The 24,949-nt window shown below is 43.6% G+C and overlaps 3 protein-coding genes and 1 long non-coding RNA gene across 8 annotated transcripts in view; 2 read left to right on the forward strand and 2 right to left on the reverse strand.

Moving 5' to 3' along the window:
* Window positions 1-236: 236 nt before the first annotated feature.
* Window positions 237-18,826, forward strand: epn2 (epsin 2). Of its 5 annotated transcripts, none has more exons than XM_069525413.1 (10): window positions 237-375; window positions 6,043-6,791; window positions 7,586-7,740; window positions 11,180-11,292; window positions 11,866-11,970; window positions 12,372-12,492; window positions 12,837-12,986; window positions 13,144-13,314; window positions 14,741-14,962; window positions 15,215-18,826. In XM_069525413.1, exons 2-10 carry the CDS (start codon window positions 6,361-6,363, stop codon window positions 15,553-15,555), a joined length of 1,809 nt encoding a protein of 602 aa, XP_069381514.1. In that variant the 5' UTR covers window positions 237-375; window positions 6,043-6,360; the 3' UTR covers window positions 15,556-18,826. The 5 variants fall into 5 exon arrangements, with proteins under 5 accessions (XP_069381514.1, XP_069381515.1, XP_069381516.1 ...); XM_069525414.1 differs by having other exon boundaries at window positions 13,144-13,251; XM_069525415.1 differs by having other exon boundaries at window positions 13,222-13,314.
* Window positions 3,941-6,158, reverse strand: LOC138407828 (uncharacterized). Its single transcript, XR_011241144.1, has 2 exons — window positions 6,019-6,158; window positions 3,941-4,047 (listed from the first exon to the last, which is right to left on the reverse strand). It is a non-coding gene; the product is annotated as an uncharacterized lncRNA (long non-coding RNA).
* On the reverse strand, window positions 16,196-21,982 carry b9d1 (B9 protein domain 1). The gene is made up of 7 exons (XM_020103006.2): window positions 21,775-21,982; window positions 21,564-21,632; window positions 20,588-20,699; window positions 20,381-20,477; window positions 20,207-20,269; window positions 19,571-19,638; window positions 16,196-19,367 (listed from the first exon to the last, which is right to left on the reverse strand). The coding sequence occupies exons 1-7, from the start codon at window positions 21,835-21,837 to the stop codon at window positions 19,210-19,212; spliced, it is 630 nt and encodes a 209-aa protein (XP_019958565.1). The 5' UTR covers window positions 21,838-21,982; the 3' UTR covers window positions 16,196-19,209.
* Window positions 21,983-22,734: 752 nt separating this feature from the next.
* cacna1ha (calcium channel, voltage-dependent, T type, alpha 1H subunit a) overlaps window positions 22,735-24,949 on the forward strand; it is a 126,191-nt gene continuing 123,976 nt past the window's right edge. Inside the window, exons 1-2 of the mRNA XM_069525061.1 lie at window positions 22,735-22,785; window positions 24,796-24,878. The gene's annotated coding sequence lies outside the window, so the exon portion shown is untranslated. The remainder of the gene's footprint in view (window positions 22,786-24,795; window positions 24,879-24,949) is intronic.

Genomic DNA, 24,949 nt, shown 5'->3' on the forward strand with positions numbered 1-24,949 from the left:
AGAGGAGCAGGCCTGGTGCGTGTGGGACTACTTGTGGAGGGTCGTCATCATTTTTAAACAGTTCAGCTGGGGAGAGGAAGGTTCCATGCGCCCCGGGACAAGTCACTCCGAGCCGCCCGGGGTCACACCCTTCCCAGCCTCCCCCCTCCTCCTCCCACTGTGCCCGCCATGTTCTGGAGGAGGAGATACGTGTAGCCTGGCTTTAGCTGGCTTAGCATTAGCAACACACAGCTAAGGCGGAGGCGCAACAAGCTCTTAGGACGCCGAAAAAGAAGTGATCTCCCCCCCTTTTTTTCTTTCACCTCCTCGGATTCGGCGTCGCTGTTGTATGGGTTTAAATCCCGGGACTGAAAGCAGAAGCTGACAGAAGACACGGTGAGTTTTTCGTGGGGGTTTCAAGACGATCGAGTTGTTTGTGGGTTTTTTTCCCCCTTCTTCTCCAGAGTATGTCCTGTAATCCAGTTTTCTCTGGTGATGTCTCCACCGAGCACCCGTCTTGGCTAGCTAACTAGCCTAGCATGCTACATGGCTATCTCGGCGTTGAAAGTAGATTCGGGAGCCGGTCGGATCCCGTTGTGTATCCAGGTACAGAAGCGGCTGTAGAACCGATAAACTGTCACTACACCGAGCGATCCACAGATGTGATTGAAGCCGGACTCCTGCGGTGGCTTTGGAAGGCTAACCCCCCCCCCAGCGCTAGCTTCGCCAACTTTTTTTTTCCCCAAAGCCAAGTTTTGTCAGGAATTAGCCCGAGTCAGCGGGTGTATCTGCCCGGGGCTAATGTTCACCTCAGTGGCAAACCCCCAGTGGACGAGAACACGCAGCTGAAATAATACTAAAGTCTGGTTTGACACTTTTTTTGCGCAGAATCAACGCAAGTTAACATCGTCCTGCTAGCGTATTTTGCTAGCTAACAACAGATACTTGACGGCAGTTGACGCAAGTTTGCTCACAACTCGCTAGCGTTAGCAGCAACAGCTGAGAGCTAGCTGCTCCACGCGATGTAGTTATTAAAGCGACTGTGCTCCTCTGCTTAACGACACACACGGAGTTTTTATTTACAAGTCAAACCGGTCATTTGACGAGTGTGGTTTGAAATGCGGCTGAGACAGTTTATCAAGCACGGGGCATTTGTATTAGCTAAAGCTACGTTAGCTCGTGTGCTATCAGTGACATCAGTTCAGGGAAACGCCGTGATTTGCGTGTTTGTGTGTTTGCTTAAAGAGAGGCGTGATTTTTGTGTGTGTGTGTTGATAATAAACACATGTTCTGCCCCCATTCTCAGCCCTGATACCGAGAAGGTTAAACCACGTTGCTGCGAGTCCTCCAGGTACAACTTGGACATTCTTCTCGGTGTGGGCGCTGTCTGTTTACACGCTCCGCTTCCAATCGGCTAACGCTGCTGGTTTGTTTGCAGAGCGATAATGAACAGAGGCAGAGTTTATTCAGTTTATGGTCTATTGTGGAGGTTTACATTTTGGTTTTGTTTTTTTTTTGTCACAGCTCCACTTGGCTCGTTTAAACGTGGCTTGAGATAGGGGCAGGGCTTTGTCTATTGTCAGGATGATCAGTCAGTCACAGTGGGTGACAGATGCATCATCACCGTCCTCCTCCCGTCCCTGACTTGGCTTTGTCTCTCTCGGCCGGCCTGGGGGGGACAAAGGGCGGGGTGACATGCAGATCAGAAGGTGGCATCCCCTCCTGTCTTTTCCTCGTCGCTCATACCACTGCACACACACTTAAAGTCTCCTCTGGAACATGGGGAACTGGATTGATGATCTGTGGGTCAGACTTGATTTGATTCTGAGTTTGGCACGTACGTGCTTAATCGTTGAATAGTTGACTATTCTTGACTGCTTGTGGATCAACCTGAATTTACCTGAAAATAAGGAAATGGATGCTTTGATAACCACCTCATCCGGCCTGGGAGGACAAAAGGCGCTGTGGCATGCAGATAAGAAGGTGGCATCCCCTTCTGTCTTTTCCTCATTGCTTCAAGATCACTGCTCATCACACCGCACGTATATCTAAAGTCACTTTTGGAACATGCCCTAGTGGATTGGTCATCCGTGGGTTAGACTTTAATTGATTCTTAGTTTGGCCTGTATGTGCTTAATCCTTGAATAGTAGAGGATTAAATGTGGCTGCAAGTTGCCTGTGAATGAACCTGAATTTACATGAAAATAAGTAAATGGATAGTTTAAAAACCGGCTGGGCCACTTGGTGTCACACTTTGGCAGACTCATCCCCAGGTTTCTTAACCGAAAGTATACTCTGTCACACACAGTCACAACACACGCGCCTGTTTGTTGAAGCCGTCTATCTCCAGATCAGCTTTACTCTCGCTGTGTGGGCCAAGCAAGGTAGACCTGTTCTCAGAGTACTGCCTCTCAAACCTTAATGCTAATTACAATCAACCTAGGTTTTGCCAAGACAGCCACATGTAAACACAAAAGATAAACGATCTGTGTAGTGTGTACCTGCATCAGACAATTCATGTTCACTTCCTTCTTGATGGACTATCTATCTCAATATTTGCTTCTCCACAAGTTTTTTTCAGTCCCTGCTACATCTCGTCTGCTGCAAAGCGATAACTTTCAAACTAAGTTCATTTGTCTCATTTTTTTGCAGACGTCAATGTCTCCATCTCATTTTTCTTTGAAAATGTAAACATGATATCAACTGACATCGCAGTATGTTTTTCTGCCCTTCCACATGAGTTAGATCTGCTAAAACTCTTATCAGCTAGTTCAGAAGTATCTCATATGTCTGTCTTTACATGTTCAACTGTTTACCCCTGTGTTCCCCTAGTTCCCTGTGGAGGTGGTGTGGTTAATGTTTTGCTATAACATCTATTTACAAGGTCATGTTCACTGGTTGTCCTCATCCGAAAAACCCTGCATGACTTTTAATTAAGCCTCTTTGGGAACAACAGATGCATGTGTGGTCTGTTGCAGTGCACTGTCAGTTTTGACCGACTTCAAAGAGTTTATTACCCCGTTCCGTTTGTGTGTTGGTTGATGTGGTTTTAAGCAAGATTACACAAAAACAGAAGTATACAGATTTTCACAAAAAAAGGTGAAAGGATGCAGAACGGCTCAAGAAAAAAACAATTACTTTTCTTTAAACGTTTAGAGATAGGACAGGACATTTTTTTGACATTTTCACTTATTTCTATAAGTGAGTGCTATTTACTTCAGGTTATTGACTTCGAGGACTGTTGGGCTTTGGTGGAGGTTTGCTTTGGGGAGGTGAAGAGGGTACAGAGCAAATCCATTATGTTAAATGTAATCCAATTTAAATCCAAGATTGACAAGAGGCAGTCTGTTTCACAACATATACAAGTAGACAAATCTGTTGTATTATATCGCAGCCACAAGGTTTGAGATTTCACTGATTACAAAATTGATTTCACAACCCCTTCTCAAAGTTCCTCAAACTGTGGATTGTGTCAGATACAGCTGTACAGTCAAGTAGAAAGAGGGAAGGAAAGTAAGGGTGGCGGCAGATGGCAGGTGTGGATGATGGGCTCATCCATAATGAATCCACATCGACAGGTTAATATGTACTTGTACATACACACAAACATAAATTGTATGTGGCATCTCTTCTGGATCTTGAGGCTTGTGCAATCTAAACAAAGCAGGACTGAAGGAAGGCGGGCCGGCAGTGTCTTCTAGTGGAGGTTGTTCCGGGGTGCGAGGGGGGGGTGGAATGGACAAGACAGACTCTCCTCTCTTCTTCCTGTCTGCCTTGGGTGAATAGGTGATTATAACAGCAGATGTGTCATTAGGTCTGAGCTGTATTCATTCAGATGCAGGGTGAGGAGAAGGGTGACGAGGGAACGTTTAGAGGGGGGGGGTGCTCCACAGGAATCACATTTCACTGGCGTTAAGTGAATTTACGGGATGTGCCAAGTTGTTTTCTTACCCTCTCCCAAACACACACACACACACACACACACACACACACACACTCCTCCTCCTCGTTTCCTCACCCTCGTCACCCCCAGCTGTCCTTCCATGGCATTGCTAGGCAGGAAGCTCCCTGAAACAGATGCATACATATGCACGAAAATCCAGGCTACTTTAGAAATTCAGAAAGTCCTGTTATATTAAACACATTTATTTAACCACACAGGCAGCCAATGACTTTGAACATTCTTCTGTTTACGAAAGTACTCGGTTTAAAGGCATGTTGGTGCACGCTCGGTGCAGAGATCAGGTGACTGAATAGGACAAGTCAGCATTGGTCTCCCCTGATAGAAAAGCAGCGGGCTCTGACAGATCTCAGAAAACTCAAGCTGATGTTTATCACTGAACAACAGTTCAAATGAGATTAGGTAAGTTTGCTGTGGGAATTTCGATTAATCTGCTGATATGGTGCATGACAGCGGTGGGCGATGTGTGTGTGTGTGTGTGTGCGCTCAACAGATTTGCTGTGGATAAAGTAGATCAGCCTGTGGACTAATCTTACTAAATGATCGAGCCAAGGAGATCCTGCAGTAGCACGTTTGCAGCAAAGCCCAAACTGTATCACATCATATTGTATTTTGGTGACATTGATTTGTATTTCTTTTTTTTAATAAGTCTGTTTATTGAGCATCAGCGATACAAATTGAAGACATAAAAGAGATACTAAACAATGCTCACATTTTTCCCAATTTTACAATTTACAGTACCCCCCACCCCCCCTCCCACACACCCACCCACACCTCATACCCCTGTAGAGGTCCCTTGATTTGTATTTCTAAGAGGCCCATATCACATTAATACAAGGAGACAACTGGGTAAACAGGAGAAATATGAAAGAAAAAAATATATGCCTTTGTGTTGCGCAAGTTACTTTTACATGCTTAAGTGTTTTTGTATATGGAACTTAGACATGTTAGGCTCCACACACTTTCAAAACTGTGTGTGTGTGTGTGTGTGTGTGTGTGTGTGTGTGTGTGTGTGTGTGTGTGTGTGTGTGTGTGTGTGTGTGTGTGTGTGTGTGTGTGTGTGTGTGTGTGTGTGTGTGTGTGTGTGTGTGTGTGTGTGTGTGTGTGTGTGTGTGTCAGCCAGGAAGTGATTAGTAGCTGGGCTTCTGATCTGTTAGAAACAGGACAGTCATTAGTCACTCCTCGTCATCACCAGACTGGAAATCTCCTCTACCACCCACCAAAGGGTGGAAACACATTTTTACTCACTCATTGCTCTGATGTCTCTCAAACAGTCCACTAAATGTTAAAACTGATGCATAGATAAAGGCTCAGTATGGCTCATTATTTTCGTTAAAGTAATAGAGTGAGACATTATCAAGTAAGACACTAATTATATAGGTCTTCAAATTGTGCATTTCTGATTTTTATGATGTGCTTTGTCATCACAAAGGTTCTTTGAATGGTCCCAAATTATATTGTGTTTGCTCTTGACTGCCTTGTGTTTTCTGTGCAGCCACTTCTTATCCTTCAAGCCCACCCAGTGAGCTACTTCAGCACCTGAGGCTTTCCGAGCAGGAATAGCATGACCACACAGACCCGGCTGACGCTATTCATTTTCAACACTCTACCTTGTAATTTGGAATTGAGTCAAGTTACTGTAAACTCATGTGAGATTACAAAAGAGGGAACACAATTCACACCACCCCGGCCTTGTTATAATATGAAGGAGGCAGGCGGTCTGTGACTGCACGGAAATTACCTCGGAAAGTATCGAACACGTTGTTTTGCCTAGTTTCAAAAAGGAAGACACTACAGCTGTTTCTGTGAACACAAAACATCAGTCATCTTCATTTGAATTACACTGTCAGTATTTGACCCGTGTCTGACAACCAAACATCTTTTAACCATCTTACATTTTGAAGTATTATATAAAAGATTCATTTTTTTTTTCTAAAAGTAGATTTAATATTTTATTTTCAGAGGGAAGCATGGAATAGTCTAAAAGAAATACCAAGCGGTAAGAAACAGTTTTGAATGAGGAAGTGTTCCTAGTGTTTCGGTACATACTGTGTTAGTTTGGAGGTAATGTAACTAACCTGCTGTTTGTGTGTTTGTCCCAGGTGATGGCGTGGTCATGTGTACAGCCAGCACTGTATGGATGGAGATGGTTTTAACAGACGTTGTTCTGGAGGACTCAGGAACACTGCACTGGCCTGGAAGAGCCTCGTAAACAAACACACCTGTAGACAAGAAGATTTACACATAAACACTCCTCTGCCGTGCTGGGATATAGGACAGAGACACACGGATACACAACACAGGCACGCCAATTCACATCCTGAGTGTTTGTGTGTTAGCAGCCCGTCACCTAATTCTATCTCCTCTCCTGTGTGAGAGTGTACATTTTTCCCCCTGTCTGTCCCACCTCCGCCGCCACCATGCCAAGCTCCACCATCCGCCGGCAGATGAAGAACATGGTGAACAACTACTCTGATGCAGAGAAGAAAGTGAGAGAGGCCACTTCCAACGACCCCTGGGGCCCATCGTCTTCTCTCATGTCCGAGATCGCAGACCTTACCTACAACGTGGTAGCCTTCAGCGAGATCATGAGCATGATCTGGAAACGGCTCAACGACCACGGCAAGAACTGGCGCCACGTCTACAAGGCGCTCACCCTGCTCGACTACCTGATAAAGACGGGCTCGGAGCGAGTGGCGCTGCAATGCAAAGAGAACATCTTTGCCATCCAGACTCTGAAGGACTTCCAGTACATTGACAGGGACGGCAAAGACCAGGGCATCAATGTCAGAGAGAAGAGCAAGCAGCTGGTGGTCCTACTCAAAGACGAGGACCGCCTCAAAGGAGAAAGGTAAAAACTTTTATCAGTCAAATTTGAACAAACAGATTAAGATCTTAGTAGTAGTCCACTTGTGTTAATATGTAGGTGGAGTAATTTTGTGATTGAGCATTACACAGGACTCACATGCTTGGGTTGGGTGTGCCTTTTGCTTGGTGATGGCGCAATCACTCTGTACACATTTGTATGTCATGCTAGCTGTCAGGCTAGCTGATATAAACACACAGCAGATTCATCAGCTGTCTACTGCCTCTTTCTAGGCTTATTTTGATCATTTGACAGACAGTATTTCATGTAATTTGATTGGCTAGTGTCTGTGCCTGAGTATTTGTTTAAAGCGTTTCTACGCTGCTTGAGCAGCAGAGCGCAACGCAACACAACCACAATGCAGTTTCACAATGTACAATATCACCTCATTAAAAAAGAATAGGTAGCGTGTCGGTCAAGTCCTGCACCAATGTTGACACACTATCCGGTCCTCCCGTCTAATGTGTTATATGATGTTTTGCTTAGCTCTGAAATTAAGTCATACCTGATTCTACTGCATGAGGGGCTATCACAGTAACAGACTTTCCTCTTCAGACGGTGACTTTGCAATTCCATTTTAGAATGCAAAGGAATTTATTCACCTTGCTTCTGTACCCTGCTCTGCTGATCTCAGATCAGAATGTGAAACTCAGCAAAGTCTTTTGAACCTCTTGCTTATTTTGTTCTTTTGGATGCTTGTCCAACGATAATAAGAATCTTGATTTTTGAGTGAACATGTTGTGTTATATGCTGTTATGTTTTTCTTTTGGCCCTGGTAGGTCTCAGGCTTTGAAGACCAAAGAGCGTATGGCCCAGGTGTCCACAGGGAGTAGTCAGATGGGTTTTGGCCGAGGCTCGTCTCAGCCCAACCTCTCCACTTCTTACAGTGAAGAGTACGGCAGGTCAGAGGGCTCACCTGCCTCCTACCATGGCTGTGAGTATTGGCTTGTATATACTGCAATGATTTTAAACAGTATACTCCATTATTCATGATTATTGTGTCCCACTTGGTGTAACTTTGGCCTACATCCTGAAACCGGCCCCTCCCCCTGTTCTGTCTCTGGGTTGCAGTCCACAGTAGGGCTGCATTCCTTAGATCTCTGTCTCTCACACACACAGACAGAGAGAGAAGAGGAAGCAGAGTTCAACCCCAACCTCTATCCCCCGCATGAAAGAGGAATCTTAGTGTTTCTCTGCTGAATTAGGAGTTCTACTGCTGAAATTTCACCTGGTTCATTAATATTCACAACAAAACCTAACCACCGAACTTGCACTTCCTGTTGTGTGCACAGCTGACTTGGGCTCGTATGAAGTGAACTGGATCCTCAAACACACCCACAAACAAATACATGCACCGACAGCATGACTGCTGAAAAAGTTAAACTCAGTCCCCCACAGAGAGTGTGTTGGCGCAGTGACAGACAGTGCAGCAGGTATTTAAAGCAGACAGCACACAGACAGGTAAAGATATTTAGATACAACATGTTGGAAACCAGTATACAGGCTTGGGCAGTCTAACTGAAGTGTGTTCACTTTTTATATATATATATATATATATATATATATATATATATATATATATATATATATATATATATATATATATATAATATAACAACGTATAGGCTCAGTTCCTACAAATGCCTTCAGTTCTTCTACTTACCTCAACAGCGAGTGAGTTAATGGAAGCCTGACAAAAAAGCGAAGTTTGAATGGATTGAAAGAAAGATGGAAATGAGAGAGGGATAGATTTGAAAAGAAACAGAATTCACATTCAGGAAATGGGATAATGCTGAGAGGGTGAGAATGGAGAAGTTGAAATGAGAGAATGAACCATGGCCTCTTTTCCTGTCACCTTCTGACCCCCGGTCCTTTGTTCACAGCTGTGTGTGTGTGTGTGTGTTCTCAGTGGGAATCTTCCATGTTTCGCCTAGTTTATGCTTCTGCGTCGCGGCCGTACCCCTACACCGTAGCCTGACGCGCAACTCCAAAAAATCCTAACTACGCGTGTTCATCTTTCATTTTGCTTTCATTCTGAAATGCACCTCTTGTTTGAGTGTGTGGCTCAGAGGTGGAAGCTCCAGCAGCTGAATCATCAGTTAAGAAAACTGAAGTAGTGATTGGCCAATAGGAGCGCGGCTGGGAGGCAGCTGTGGGCGTTGCCAGGTGGGATTTTTGGGATTCCAGTTGAATTTTCCGAGTATTGTTGTCCAGACAGGGTGTGAATGAGTGGCCATGCAAGTGTGACTGTTGGTGTTGGCCTAACATTTCACCAGGTCTGCAAAGTGCCTGAAAAGATCTAACATTTCCCTTATCTTCCACTAAAATCACATTAATACTAAGTAAGTTAATGTTTTCTTTAGCTTACTGCATTCTTTATTAAACACCTATATCATACTTTTTTATATAAATAAACATTTTCATACTACCCAGTTACACAAGTTTAACATTGGTTTAAAAGTTTTTATTTAAATCAAGTAGATATCACATTCAACCTCCGCATCCGAACCAAACCTGGACCTGACTGTGTATCTACACGAATGTGCAGGTGTGGTCTAATCTGAGTCAAGCTTCCAGCGTTTCTCAGTTGAACACCACTTGTAAACACAGGACATTTATTTATTTTAGTATCATTCATCCTTCTGTGGTTCTCCTGGCCAGCGCTCAGTCGACCTCCTGAAGTTTCCCACAAAGCTTTGAAAAATGTATAAAACAAATGTGAGACAGTCCAACTCCTCTGAGAAACAGGCTCTCTCACCAGTTTTTTATCTGCCACCTAATTCCTCATAGAGAGACAAGAGACAGAGTGTCTGCAAATATGAGGTAGTTAGTGGTTGACACCCTGGGATAAAAAGCCTGCACACTATTATCATCACATAAATCTGCTGCCGATGACACTAGTAGTCATCATCTCTTTTCTCTTTCCCCAAAACTCTGTGTTCAGACTGAATCACACAGTAGAGGACAGAGACCGGAGGAGACTGTAGAAAGAATTATTCAGAAAATGCGGCTTTATACATTTTTCTCTGAGCAGAGAGAGATGTTGTGACTATCCATTTTTGGTCCTTTCCCACCGTGATGGGTACGAGGCTGGTGTTGTAGTTGGCTTTGAGTTGTGTTTATTTGTCTTTCTAAGTGTTGCTCTGTTTGTTATTGTGTGCCAGTTTAGTCTGTCTTTGGGCTCAGTGAGTACAAACTGCTTTTGAAACTCTTTTGGTTTGTTGTTGTATTTGGCTCTCGGGAAGGTTTTCCCTCTGATGGAACAACTAAATGCATCCTTCAGACATTTACCACCTGTTGCACAGAACACATCATGTTGCTTGCTAAGCACTTCTACCTTGTTTGAATGGGATATGTAACTATAATCCCAGCACAACATGCAGGGTATATACATCATCTCTGTGTAGACCTGGTACAGCTGCGGCCACTGTCTATTTAAGGCAGGCATCATGCTTATGTTGAGTCCATGGCTGAAGTCCAACCAGCTAACCAAACACACCTTTACCCCTGGTACTTCTGGTCACTTTCCCCGGAGACATACAGTCCAGAGGGAGGAGATGAGATGAGGACCCAGGTCTGAGGATGAAAGTTGGTTGTCTTTTGTGCTGGTTTAAGCCTGTGGTGAGCTTCTCCTGCAGCTTTTCATATATATTATGTGCCTTGGATAGTTTGCAGAAGATGAAACAAGCTAGTTGTCAATCTGTTTTGATGACAGCCAGTTCCCTTGGTAGTTTCCAGCATCTGTCTTTTCAAAGCCCAACCACCTCAATATATGTTAGAATGATCTACGTCATGCAAATACATCTAACCACACACACACACACTATGTGTACCATTTCCCCTCATGGAAACATTCAATGTTGCAAATTCATTTAGTCCTAAAGACGTCTACTTCTTAAAGACCTTTCGACAGGAAAGAGGATGTTAGTCAAAGTTCAATGTGTCAGATACAGAAACAAATCACCAGTTTCCCTGTGTCATTTTTGTCAGTATTTAAGTTTTGTTTTGGCACTAAGGCCTTTATCTTTCCGCAGCCATCTGCATTCAAAATGATATGATGTTATGTGCAAGGTCATCATGGGATGTGTGGGTGTGGGTGGGTGTTTGGTGTGTAGCAAACACACACACACACCAAATAGCAACACATCTGATCTGTGTTGCTATTTGGAGCAGAGAAAAATTAATAGACCATGTTTATTTTAATTGAAGTCAAGAAGAAAAGGTCTGTTCAATCTGAATAGCACAACACATTATATTCAACGTCACTGTCTTCTATGGATCAAACTGCTTTTGTAGTCTACATACTTTTACAGTATGTGATGGAGGCCCATGTGGCATTGATGTTAACATTATGTTCTGAATGTGTTTGTCAGCCACGTCCCCCAATGCGGGCTCAGAGCTGGAGCAGGCCCGACCCCAGACCAGTGGAGAGGAGGAGCTACAGCTGCAACTAGCTCTCGCTATGAGCAGAGAGGCTGCAGAGCAGGTACACGTGTGCACGCACACACACACACACACAAGTGTGCTAACATGACATAGCAAGAACCCAGTCTTGTCATTATCTTTTCAATATTGAGTGGCTCTGATTGATATTTGCATATGTAGAAACCACCTATTAGAATATTTAATATATATATTTACTTTGCCTGTGCTGGGTCATTTTTGCTGGGAAACCGAGTCATTTATCATTCATTTCATCACAGGCTGTACAAAGGCTTGTCAAAATGAAAAAGACAAGTGAAATTTCCACATTTCTAGAGTCAGACAAATACTGAACGCTATGATTACAGCAGTGCATTTGAACCAGCTGAATAATCATGTTTGCAAATAAGCAACTTAAACCAAGTTGCCTGATTTGAAAAAAACTGTTGCTCCTTCCCCATCCAACTTCCTTGTAAACAGAATGTACAGGGCCACCAGTTAATAAGTTAATTTGGATCAACAGAAAATTCTGGAAATCTCATGCAGTGTGCCATAGAAAGCCTCATTTATATTTTTAAGAAAAACTGGGAGAGGTTGTGCACATACTGTTCTTGCTAACAGCACTCTGGTTGTTTAGGAGGATCGCATTCGCAGAGGGGATGACTTGAGATTACAGATGGCCTTAGAGGAGAGCAAGAAAGAAGGTCCAGGTTCAGCAAAACTGCCCAAAAAGAAGAAAGAGGTAAAATACACAAACGTGGAGACTAGAGTGGCTGAATTATTCCATTTTTGTTGCCATGCTTCTTTAATAGTATTGTCTCTTCCAAACTCCTTCTTCTGCCTGACCCTGTATGTTCCTTCAGAAGCAGTATTGAAGCCACTAACTGGCAGCAGACTGCAGAGTTTACTCGTCATTATTCTGCACGAATAGCCGACCGACTGGCACACAGGGCTGCTTGACCAACGCTAGTGTGTGAACTGTGTTTGTGCTGTGGTCCTTACTGATCTTTTTTCCCCTCATCTATTCCCTTAGTATGTTTTTATTTATCGCATTCTTCTTTTTCCTCTTTTGTTTGCATCCTTCGTTCCTTTTCATTTCATGTCTCCTAAAATTTCTTACCCTCTTTCACTGTCTCTTTCTAGCCACAGTCATCTTTAATGGATCTGATGGATGTCCCAGAGGCTGGTGCCAGTGCCGATCCCTGGGGAGCTGGAGCTAAAGCCGGAGCTGCCACTGCATCAGCAGACCCCTGGCAGCCCTATGGTATACACACTCTCACTGGAAATTAATATGTAACACAATATCTTCACACTGACAGTCGTTGAGAGTGAGTTGTGTGAAGAGTCAGTATTATGTGTGTGTGAGTCGTCTCTGCTCTCCACCTGCAGCTCCAAGCACTGTGACTCTTTGTTTAATAGGAATGCTGCTGCACTGGCTCAGTGGCATTGTTGCATGGGGGGGAGGGGGGCTAGAGGAAAGTCTTGTGTCTCTTTCACATCCTCCTCTCGTCTTTTACCCCTCCTTCCCGTCTCTCTAATGTTACCTGATGTTTTTGATACTCAATGCTACTCCCCCACACCTCTTAAACTCTTCACCCGCCCCCACAGGGTCTGCCCCTAAGCCAGCAGCCCCAGTTGACCCGTGGGGTGTGCCTCCTTCTGTCCCACCCATGAAGAGCAACGATCCGTGGGCAAACTCCACCCCTGCCTCTGACCCCTGGGGCTCTGCAGCCGCCCGCCCCAAGACATCCAACACAGGTGACCATCCAGTTTTTTCTACAGCCATCAGTTGGTATGGCACTTGCAAAATTCACAGCCACAACTGTACCTCCACCACAGAGGTTAACATTTGAGTTAGTTTATCTGGGAATGATGTCTAATGTCTGCATGCTTACTGTGCTCATTTGTCTGTTAGTGCACCAAAATATCCATACTCATTCATACGTCTGTCTCCATCTGTCTGTGTGTGTGTCTGCTGTCTGTCCTCTTTCAGGTAGCTTCGACCTGTTCAATTCATCCAATGGTACGTCCAAAGAGGACTTCTCAGAGTTTGACAGCCTGCGCTCCTCCTCCTCTGTCCCCACTGGTACTCACCCTTGTCTTCGTCTCTCTAATGACAGTCTGTCTCGATCTGATGTCTGCAGAATCAACTCTGCTGCCGGACACAGACAGACACACACGTCTTGTCTTTTGTATGTAAATGTAACCAGACCCGAGCAAAAACATTGTTAAAACCACTGGAGTCTTTCTCTAATGGTTGATAATTGTCCACTGCATAATGTAAACATGATGAGTGGTGGAACAGGAGTTGCTCTGCTCTGGTCCCAGATCACTGTGGTGTAATCTATGCAGCTTTTATCTGTTTATTGCTGCATACATTAGACCTGGGCCATTCAGTCAATGGAACGTCTTTCAAATACACTTCACGCCACGTCTTGGGTGTTTTTCTCATGTGGTTTGGAAGTCTCTGGGTGTGGGAGGGTGACATTGGTGTCAGACTTGTGCTCTTACTCAACACAAACACCTCTGATACAGTCAAGGACAAGGTGAGAAAGAATGCAAACACAGAACTTCACTAACTTTTTCCAGGAAGGAAAACGCGTCTGTTGAAACTTTAGCTCACCTTGTCACCATATGTGTGTAGAGGACAAGAGCTTCGGTGATGTTAAGGAAGCAGCCAGAACGAGCTGTTGAAATGATAACATTTGAATCAGCTCTGGCTGAAATCCACAGGATTTATGGGCCATCAATTCACACTGGGCTGATTTTATCATGAGCCCTTTTTTCGGCTCTGTTACATATCACTTCCTGTTCTGAGGAGACAGTTTCCATCTTTGACATTTCCTTGTGTGTGCGTGTGTGTGCTTTAATAAAGTCTCTGCTGCAAGAGAGAAAACAAACTCTGAACAGCCCGGCTGTCTGCCTCTGCTGTCCTCTAATAATAGCACCTTCTGCTCATTTTATTATAATGAGTATTGTACCAACTCAACATTTTCTCATGGTAAAGTGCATATATTAATGTTTGCAGAGGGTTAGTAGCTAGAGGTTTTGTGGAGTCTGAAGGTTTGACTATAAGAATATATATTCCATATTATATATTCGCCCTTAGAAAGATATGTAACAATTCATTAAAATGTCTAAACAACTAGATGTTGGATATTTTGTCGACATCTGTACTTATAAAATGTTTTCAACAATGGGGCAGTTTCGTCTGGTAGATTTCTATGCCAATGATGCTGAAAACAACAACTCCCATGATCCTACGCTGCTTCAGGGTATCATCAAATTAGGTCTTTAGTCATTGGTTTGATTGAGAGACCCCTAGTGGCCAAAGTTGAATATTGTACATTTAACTCGGTATGGCTGATCACAATTGCAGATGTACACATCCTTTTAACATACCCACACCATTTCTACATCATGTAGGTATTGTGAAGTACACCAGTTGAAAATAAGTTTGATGATGGTTCACCCTTTGTAAGACTCACTTCTTCATGCTTTCTGTTCTGCAGGTGATGGGGGGATAACCTCCTCTATTCTTTCCCAAGCCAGTCTGGCCAGCAGCAGCAGTCTGGACCTCTTCGACCCACTGCCCACATCTATCACCACAAACCCAACCAGGAAGACTCCGGAGTCCTTCCTGGGTCCCAACGCAGCCCTGGTGAATCTGGACTCCCTGGTGACCAAACCAGCCCAGCCCCCGCCAGTCGTCAACCCGTTCTTGGCTTCAACAGGTGGGAGAAGAAAAGACAATGTCACACTGTTCTTCTTAAAATCTAAAATGTGTAGCACTTTAGAAGAATATATATCATCTGCAATTTAGAGATGTTCAAATGAAACTAAGTATAAAACTTTGTGCACAGGCCAAGAATGTTCACAATGATTTGTTAAAGAAGTGAACACACTAAGGTTTACCCATTAGATTACAGACCATGAACTCACTAAGATTTCCTCTCTTCCTTTGTCTCTTACCCACCGTTCTCCAGGTGGCTCTGCTCCAGCAGTGGCAGCAGCAGCCGCCCATGCAAACCCCTTCCAAGTAAGCCAGCCAGCTCCCCCCACCCTCAACCAGATGCGGGTCAGCCCCATGCCCTCGGGCTTCGCCGCCATGCCCGAGTCCATGGCTACCCAGCCAATCACCATGGTCCCTGTGGCAGGGATGGCTCCCATGGGGCGTGCGATGCCCGGAATGGGGGTCAGCGCTGTCGGAGGTATGGGGATGAGCGCTGGGATCCCAGCCTCCATGTCCATGGCCCAGCCCCTGATGAGCATGCCCCCCCAGGCCGGGGTGCAGCCCACAGGAACCACCAACCCCTTCCTTTTGTGAGGGGGGTGACTGGGGGGACGATTTGCCCCAGAGTTACCCCTCTCTCCTCCCTCTCTCTTTTCCACTTTGGCTCCTTAAGAAGCTTCAAAATGAACAAGGAGATGTCTTATATCCCATTTATCCCTTTATAACCAACTCCTACCGAGGGTCGTAGTCCTGGCCTCCTCCTAACTTACCACACTCCTTTCTCCTGTTTCTTTGTCTCTGTGCTAAAAGCTGCCTAGTCATGTGTGTTCCATGCTGATCTGACGACGATGTTGGTGACCACAAAGAGTTTGCTTCTGTCTACAGACTTACAGAGTAGCAGTGGTGTTTACAGTTTATTTCCACAGAGGCACGTCAGGGCCCAGTCTCTCATCCCTGTCCTCCTCTCTCTTACCTGCTTCCTGTCCCTCACTTCTTCCCTTAGGACTTCTCCTCTTCTGTGGTGGAGTGACAGGAGAGAATAACTGTACTAATGCCAGGATCTTATCTCTTCACTAAAGCTAATCTTTTATAAGCCCTGTCAGCTGGTGTGTGTCTGTGTGTGTGTCTGTGTGTGTCTGTGTGTGTCTGCACACATCTCAGTACTTTTACACTGTGTATATTCCAGTGGGTTTTACTTGCACACTGGAGTAAGGATGAGAGATGGTCAGATGTGTTTATACTCTCTCTCTGTGTGTGTGTGTGTGTGTGTGTGTGTGTGTGTGTGTGTGTGTGTGTGTGTGTGTGTGTGTGTGTGTGTGTGTGTGTGTGTGTGTGTGTGTGTGTGTGTGTGTGTGTGTGTGTGTGTTACTAAGCAGGGATTTTGCACAATTTTTTGCTTTTTATTTTCTGCGACTGTTGGGCTCACCATTACACCTTAGCTTAGGGAGGGAGGCTCACCCCATGGCGACAGACACAACGACGACAACACACACACACACTGCCTCGACTCTCGGTACCACTCAGTCTCAACTCTCGTCTGGTCACTTCCCGTCACCTTGGACATTTTTCCTGACCTTCCGCATAAACTTTGACCTCCAGGAGTCACCGGATTAACAACAAACACTCATCAAAAAGAGATGAAAAGATGTGTAAATGCAAATTTGTGTATGTACGTGTGTGACCTTTCGCAGCGTTAACGCTCAGATACTAACAGCCACACGGTAAATTAAGTGTCACTACCCAGTGTGTGTTTAGAGAAAATGACATGAACTGTGATGGCTTCAGTATTTTACTGTGTGAACATGCAGTGGGACACTTTTTCCCTGTTTTAGTTTGTTTCTAGGGTCAAAGGGAAGAGATGGGTTGCATGAGAAACGTTTAGCTTCCAAGTGTACTTTAATAAGCAGGTTTTTTCATTGGTCACTAAAGAATCAAAACAAAAGCTAATGTAGATATTTGCAGCCTTAAGTGTGTGTGTTTGTGTGTGTGCTAGCATATGTAACGTGTGTGCTAGCATATGTCACGTGTGTGTGTGCGCGACCATATATCAACAGGGGTTGCAAAGAAATCTCTGGGTTCAAAGGGTGCGTCACCCAGTCAGCATTGTGAAGACAGTTTACCCCTGAGTGGATTTACTGTGGCTAATCTATCTAAAAGAACATTATCTGGTGCACACACAGACGCACACACACACAACAACACACACACTCACACGTGGGGTTGCTCCAGGATGGGTGTATTCATAGCCAGGGAATCCTGCAGTTCACACAACGAGGCGTGTCTCGTAAACAAGCATTTTTTTTATTTTTTATGTTATTTACTCACTAGATGTAAATTCATAGCCAAGCCTTTCTGAGTTGTGGAGCTGTGGACTAGCTAAGCCATGTATCATCTTCATTCTCTTCTGTTGTCATTCTAGTTTTTTTTCTCACCCTATGGGTAGGCTTTGTAATTCTCTTCTCTTAGAAGCACAACTGTTACCAAAGTCATAGCGACTGTGATTTCCAAGGACGTTGTAGTTTGAACAGTAGGGTCACACTTCACTGACATGTGTGTTTTTCTGTTTAGGGAGCTCATGATATCAGAGACTCCATTGTTGTTGTTTTTTTTATATTTTCAGAGCTTCCCCCTATTTTCAGAGAGAGTTACTGTTTGCTGCGTATCGGCACATTTACTGACGGCAAACGAAGCATCTCTGTGTCTATTGGTCGGGAAAAGTGGGTTGATGAACAGCTAAAAATGATGAATTGCGCGTGGTGTATAGACCCGTCTTCCCTTTAGGTCACTGTACTCTCTTCAGTTCTTCACTGCCAATGTTACTGTGGATGAGGTGTTTTATTTTCTTTGTGTGGGTTGGCGCCCTCTCCTGGTCTGCTGTGATTTGATAGCTACACCAGGACCCTTGGTATTTCCACTAGAGGCAGACCTTCATTTCTCTCAGGCAAAAGGAGGGGCAGCTCCAACCGTGTGTATGATTTTTGATGCTGAGGGCTGTGGTGATTTTTATGCTTGGGGTCCTGAATGAATGGATGTGACACTTAACTTGCAGACCAGCAGACGTTTTTAAATCTTAACAAAATATATGCAAAAAATTGGAGCTGGAAAAAGTAAGAAAAAAAAGATAAGGATGACCGAACTATGATGAGTTAAGCAAAATCTGATTTGCTAATAAAAGTCTGTTTATTGAAATGCGACTGTGATGGACTCCAGCCAGGACACGTCACTCTGTCACTGGCCTTTTCACTGCGGCCTGACCTTTTAACTTTTACTCCGGCTGATTGTGTCGAAGATTGTTTTAACGATGCATCGGTGGGAAAATAACAAAACAAACCTGTTTCCGTCTAGATCAGATTCAGCACTCCCAAACTATCATGACACTGACTTTATGTTTTTCTTTCTCGATCCCTGGCAGCAGTTTCACAGTTACGACTTCACGGTGCAGTGAAAATGTGGCCTGTGTGTAGCGAGCTCCTCTGTGTGTTACTATGTATTCACTATGCTTTTATCAAGAGGACTAACTGACCCTATGAACTGTCTTTGTATGCATAAACAGCCTCCTTTCTTTTCCACGTCTGTCTATTTACTCTTCTCATAGTACTGGGAGCAGGCTGCTTTTTTTTTTTATTGGATACGTGCTCAACCCGTTGGCATTATAACTGTATAATATAATTTATCATTTGTACTATTGTAACATACTGTTCTCCTGTATACCTTATTATTCTGTGTAATGGGTTTTGTAGGAAAAGTCACCGTGATATTTTAACGGCATCTAAACAAATGAACGCAGCAGACCGCACCCTGTTGGATGATGACAACTGTAGCTGCATTGGTTCAAAATAAAATGTGTATCACTTCAGCTCTGTAACACCAGTGTCCATGTCTGATTCTTTATTTAAAACAAATGTGCAAACATGATTTGGAAGCTGAAATCTTCAGGTTGAGAATGACTGAAAACAACTTAAGTTGTTAATCAACATTTATTTAAAAAAGTAAAAAACACAGTAAAACATGCAAATATTTGGAAACAGCCTAAATTTGAAAATTATCAAATAAAATTGTATCCACTATCATTTTACTAGAAAACATTAGTGTGATTGTGTTTCTTTCACCTCTTGTATTCTTGTCACTGAGGTGACTGTGGCGTTGCACTTTACAAACGGAGACAGTGGGGGTTGTGTTGTTGTGTTCGTGGAGGACCAAGCATCCTTGAGGGCCCAAAATGAACAAAGTTCTCAAAGTCTTGTGTTGTTACACTCTGTAGGTTTGTTCTTCTGTCGACCAGGCAGATGCATCTGGCCGTTTGTTCTCAAGACTCGATGGCCCCGTGTCATAACCCAGTTTCTTCATGTCTTTAGTCATGATGTGAAAGGAGACGGTGACGAAGCCTTGGGATCGAACCCGTGTCACTACAACACAGAAATGCATGTTGTGATTAAAGGAACTTCATGTATGAAATAATATAAAAAGAAAAGCCATCAGTCTTTTTCAGTTGAGGTAATTTTGTTACACTGGTCCAGATAAGCTTAAAGTAAACCCTCTACTTACATGTGTTTCTGTATCGACAGGCTGAGAACTGTTACTGTCCACAAATATAAATAATTCAACAAACCTTCTCTGCCTTCGCCCTGAGCCACAACTTTTGGGTCTGTGTACTCCGGCCGCCTTCCCAACAGCCAGCTAAACGAGACAGGAAACAAAAAACCATTTCAATCTCCATTAAATCACTTTCAGATTACACACAGATTAAAATAGTGGATTAATCCCTGATATTTCCTATCTGTTTTTTCAACAACAAATTTTCATGAATATAAATATTGTCCTAAAGATTCCAATCATAAGATAAAATGCTCTTGCTCTTCTGAATCACTTCCCTCTCTGGTGTGAGTGTTAATGTTCTTGTGTTTACGACTCACAGAGAGTGCAGTAGTTAAAGAGCATACACACACATTCCCAGATCAAGTGGAAAAACACACTTTGCTACCAATGTTGCAGCTTAAATTGCAAATGCAGATGTGCACCTCTGGAACAGCAAGTATCTTTGAGTGTGTGTGTGTTTCTATGCGTTGACAACAGCAGCTGGGAGGCATTACAGCGATGTGGGGTATTCTCTCACAACAGGCCTGAGACTTTGTCCTTGTTGGGACTGACACACACTAAATATTTGATAATGCTCTTCAGCTTCAGCTCAGTCGACACAGCTGCTGAGATGGAGAGAGAAAGCTGAACAGCCATCCACACGTCTCACCTTGTGAATTTCTGAAGTCTCCATGTGGGCTCGGGAACAAACATAGGGACGGTCCTTGTATGTCTGGGAAGGAATAACAAAAATAAGCAATGTGCACGGTCACTATTAAAAACAAGGCTTTGGTTAATCATTATTATAAAAGAAGAAGAAGAAATTTGTGGAGGTGAGACTGACTGTCCGGAGGTGAAAGGGATGTGTGTTGCTCCGTAGCCCCGGACGACGTCGTTGCCAAACACATCTGGACCATACACACTCACCACCAGCTGAGGCCCTGTAAAATCAAAAGGAACTCCCAAATGAATACTCAGTTGTACCCAAATCCTTAGTAATGACAACAGCTACCAACTCGTTATGTGCAGTTTGTACGTGAGTGCTGCTTACATCCTGATGGGTTCGTGCTCTTAAAAGTCGTTTCCAGTGGAAAGTTCCATATTAATCTATGTGAGGCCTGACTGCCTTTACAGGTTATCTGAGTGATGCCTTCCTCCAGCCCCTGTAGACAGAAACAGACACACAAACACTTGGATGATAGATAACCTTCTTTTTCTATAAGTTCTTTTTTAATTGAGGCTGCATGCACGTGAAATGCTGTACATGATCTGGACATTATTAAAAAAAGTATTTATTTAACCCTCTGGGAATATCAAATGGTTTATTTTACATCAGATTTAATGAGGATTCTCTTAATGGAACAATTACACTTAATAATCATATTTTACTGCAGCGGTTACTGCTACTTTAAAACATTCTCAGCAACGTTGTAATAAAATTAGCCCCTGAACAGAGTTAAAGGGAGATCCACATTAAAGCCAAGTTAATTGTTCTGTAATCATTTTGTAATGGTGACAAAGTTAAAACCTGACGAGCTCACACGCTCACATCGAGGTTTAAAGCACTCGACCAAAAGTTTAGTAAACTTAACATTAATAATATTAATAATTAACTGTCAATTATAACTACATACTGCAGTGTGCTGGGGGGAAATCTGATTTAATGCCAAATAGGTTTTCAACACAAGGAATTAGCTTTGGTGTCAGGTGCATAAACACTAAGTAGAAGAAAAAGAAAACTGGACAACAGGATTAAACATATCGAAGATTAGAGTAATAATGTAAAAAAGTATGTATAGTATTTTACGACTTCTGCAACCATCACCCATTTTCATAATGGAATCATCTGAAGATTGTATTTAGTGAATGAACGTCAACACATTGCATTTACAAAGTCACTCCACAGATTCAAGGAAGCAACAGCTACACGACTCACAATGTAATAAGTCTTGGTTTTGAAGGTTAGTGCATCAATGATCTCACTGTTGTACAACAAACACACACAAGTATTTCCCTCAGCTACTCACTGAGATCGGGGCCCAGTCGTGTCCGTAGACGAAACAGTATTTGCAGTAGAGGTTGTCGAACTCTGGAAACTGAGACACGACAACAAACACCGAGATGAATGCGCACAAAGAGACACACGACTCAGATTAAAACAAACATGCCTTGCTAATGCTAACTATGGATAGCTGCTAGGCTAGGCTAGGCTAGGCTAATCAACAGCACAGCACTCACATTCGCCCCCTCGATTTGACCGTTCACCGTCAGCAGAAACACGGACGGGTCGCTCGCGGCCATGACAGCTGAGTTTGATCAATGAATCGATAAATGACGCGCTGATGATTCAGATCGGTTTGACACAATCGCGATGCTAGCCCGTTAGCCTCGTCCGTTGCTAGGGCGACGCTTGCCTCCCCTCTACGGGTGCCCGCTTGGTCCAAAACCGAACCAGAGCGCGCGCGAGCTGCTGGAATTAAAAAACTGTTTTAAGAAAATAAAGCAAAAATTAAAAAAATCACTTTAAAACACTGAAATTTATCAAAGAAGTTGATTTGAACGAGTTAAACAGCATTTGTAATGATTGTGAATGTGTTTGGTGTAAAGTAGAAACAGAAGCAGCTGAACATCTGATGTTCTCTTGACTTGTTTGGACTTTCAAATTAAGTGTTGAGTAGTAATTTGGCTAAAACATCGTTGACTTACTTTATCATTAAATTTAGTCTTTTAATGGAGGAGAGAAACATTTAATTCAATAATTCGATCATTCTAATATTATAGCCACATATTTTTTGCACATATCTGAAAAGAAACACCACAAATGTCTTCTTTTTTTTTTTAAACTCGTTGAAATTGATAAATAATAATAAAAACAACCCCCACTGGTGTATGAACATATGTTAAATTAATCTTTCAGGCCCCAAACAGGAGCCTCATTTATGTCCACATCCTTCCTTGTGTTATCCTTTGCTTTGTTTCCTTCATTGTTTTAAAAAAGTCTCGTTCCTGAACTCTGTTTGGTTTTTTTATTGAAAAAGACTCAGACTGTAAGATTTGCATCTTACAATTAAAAAACTGGCCACAAGATGGCGGCACAGTTCCAGACAGGCCTGACGCCAGAGACGCGCTCAGCTCACCTGAGGCCGGAAACGAACTTCCACATGTTTACACTGCTGCATCATGGGTGTTTCCAATCAGACACAACGTGGACTGAAGACCCTGAGACGTGCTGCAGGCCTCAGAGACGCAGTGAGTCTTTACCTCAGGTGTTTGACGTGAGCAGGTTTAGTTTTTTACCAATTAGTCTCAATGCTACTCACGTGTCAGCAGCACATTCGACTTCACTGCAGCTCTGAGTTGATCCCGGCTAAAGGATAAACTTTATTCAGCAAGTCACATCTGCAACTGCGGAAAACAGATTACAACAGAGAATCCATATTACTTTAATTGATTCCCACTAGAGTCAATGGAGCCAGTTGTTAAAGCTGAATTAAAATTTCCCCTGTAAACACAAACTTGATATTAATTTTCCACCGGGTAGCTTTGTCCAGTGCTGTTTTACAGAGGGGGATTTATATCTTTGTTTTCTTGCATTTGAGCAGAAATTAAATTGTGTATTCAACATTTATCCACCAGAATTATGTGTAATCTATTGCAGCACACACAGCTACAGAAACGTTTTTTATATAAATTGTGGGAAAACATACAATTTCAATTCCATTACAATAGACCTTTCACTCATAATAGCATATATACTTCTATGGTAATTATTGGGCTATATATCCATTAGTTCAGATAATGAGCTGTTTTAGATTTACTGTGGATAATCAACTGTTTCTATCAGCTCTTACACACACACACACACACACACACACCAATAATTGACCCCTCTGTTCATCTCTCTATTTGCCCTCAATCTGTCAATCGCCTTTCTTTCTGTGTGTTGCTGTCAGATAGCACCAGCACCCCCCCAAGTCCCTGACCTTTTGAATACAGCCCAAACAGCCGCTCTCTTCTCCATCCTCTCTCTTTACTCTGCTCATCAGTTCCCCTTCCAGCGTAACCCCACCCACCTCGTATTGAAGTCAGGGACGCCATCATTTGGCATTCAGTACCGCACAGTCGGCCAACAGACGTCAGCCTCCGAGACGTTCAAAGAAATGCCAGTACGAGGACATTGTAGCCTTGTGATAGATGCAGGCAGCCCTCTGCTTCCTGTTTCCTCTTTATACCTGAACTTCCTCTTGCAGGCGAGTTTGAGGAAACCTGGCTCGTTCTAACTGAAGTGCCGTAGCATGTAAACAACATATCCAATGAGACGTCACGACACGATCACACATATTATCATCACGTGTATATAGAAATCTGAATAACCAGGTTTTTCATGCTCAAAAAGAGGGCAAGGGTCCAAAACAGGATGCTAAACACACTCACTGATTCCTTACTTCCTCCTCCGCCTCCTAACAAGCTTCTCACTTCCTAAATACTCCTTCCTCTTGGCCCCCCACCAACACCTCTTCCCAGCAGCATCCCTTCTCTTCATCCCACCACTTCACTGGCCCTCCTTCCTCTCCACCTGCCAAATATGTGTCTCTGCGTTCCTCCACCTCCTGCAACACCCCCCCCCCCCCCCCCCCCCCCCCCCCCGTCCTTTTTTAAAATCCTCCATCATCTCCTTATTGCTGGTTTTCCCTCTCATCTCCTCCCTCTTTCTCCCCTCTCTCAATGTCCTGCCTATTTTCTCCTCTTCTTCCCGCCCCCCTCCCTCCCCATGTCCGCCTCCTTGTCTCTTTCTCCTCGATGGAACATGTTTCATTCGTCCCTCTTCTCCTGTGGTGAGTCTGTCCCTCCGTCTCCTCCTCCTCTCTCCCTCTCATCTCCCTGACCCTCTTTTCTTCCTGCTCCATCTCTCACAGCCTCTTTTCTTCCTTCCAAATGCTTGGTTTGGAGTGGAACCATTAAAAGTTGCTGTGGAGTGATCAGTCAGAAGGATCATCTGGTGTTTTTATATCTCAGAACTTGAAATGGAACTGTCACAGTGTTTTTCTTCAAATTCCACAATCTGTGCATATGTATTTCAAAATAAAAGCCCACATATTAGGCCTCTATATGCACTTTAAATGTGTTTTCACTGAAAAATGACTAGAAAATGGGAATTACACATTTCACACTGCACAGTGCGTTTCACAGGTTTGATTGAAAGTAACATTACATGCTTTGTTAATGTATTCCTTATGGACTCTTCTGTTTATGTCATAGAGCACACAATGGTCTCATGCCTGGAGTCTGCAGCAGCTTGGAGAAAATGTCTCCCTGAAGTGCCCTTCCCAGGGATCTGCTCGGTGAGTGTGATTCACCCAGAACACGAGTGGAAAATAGAAAGAAGAAAACAAACCAGAGGAGAGTTTTCCTT

Source organism: Paralichthys olivaceus, chromosome 5 (assembly GCF_024713975.1).
Source record: "Paralichthys olivaceus isolate ysfri-2021 chromosome 5, ASM2471397v2, whole genome shotgun sequence".
Lineage (NCBI taxonomy): Eukaryota > Metazoa > Chordata > Actinopteri > Pleuronectiformes > Paralichthyidae > Paralichthys > Paralichthys olivaceus.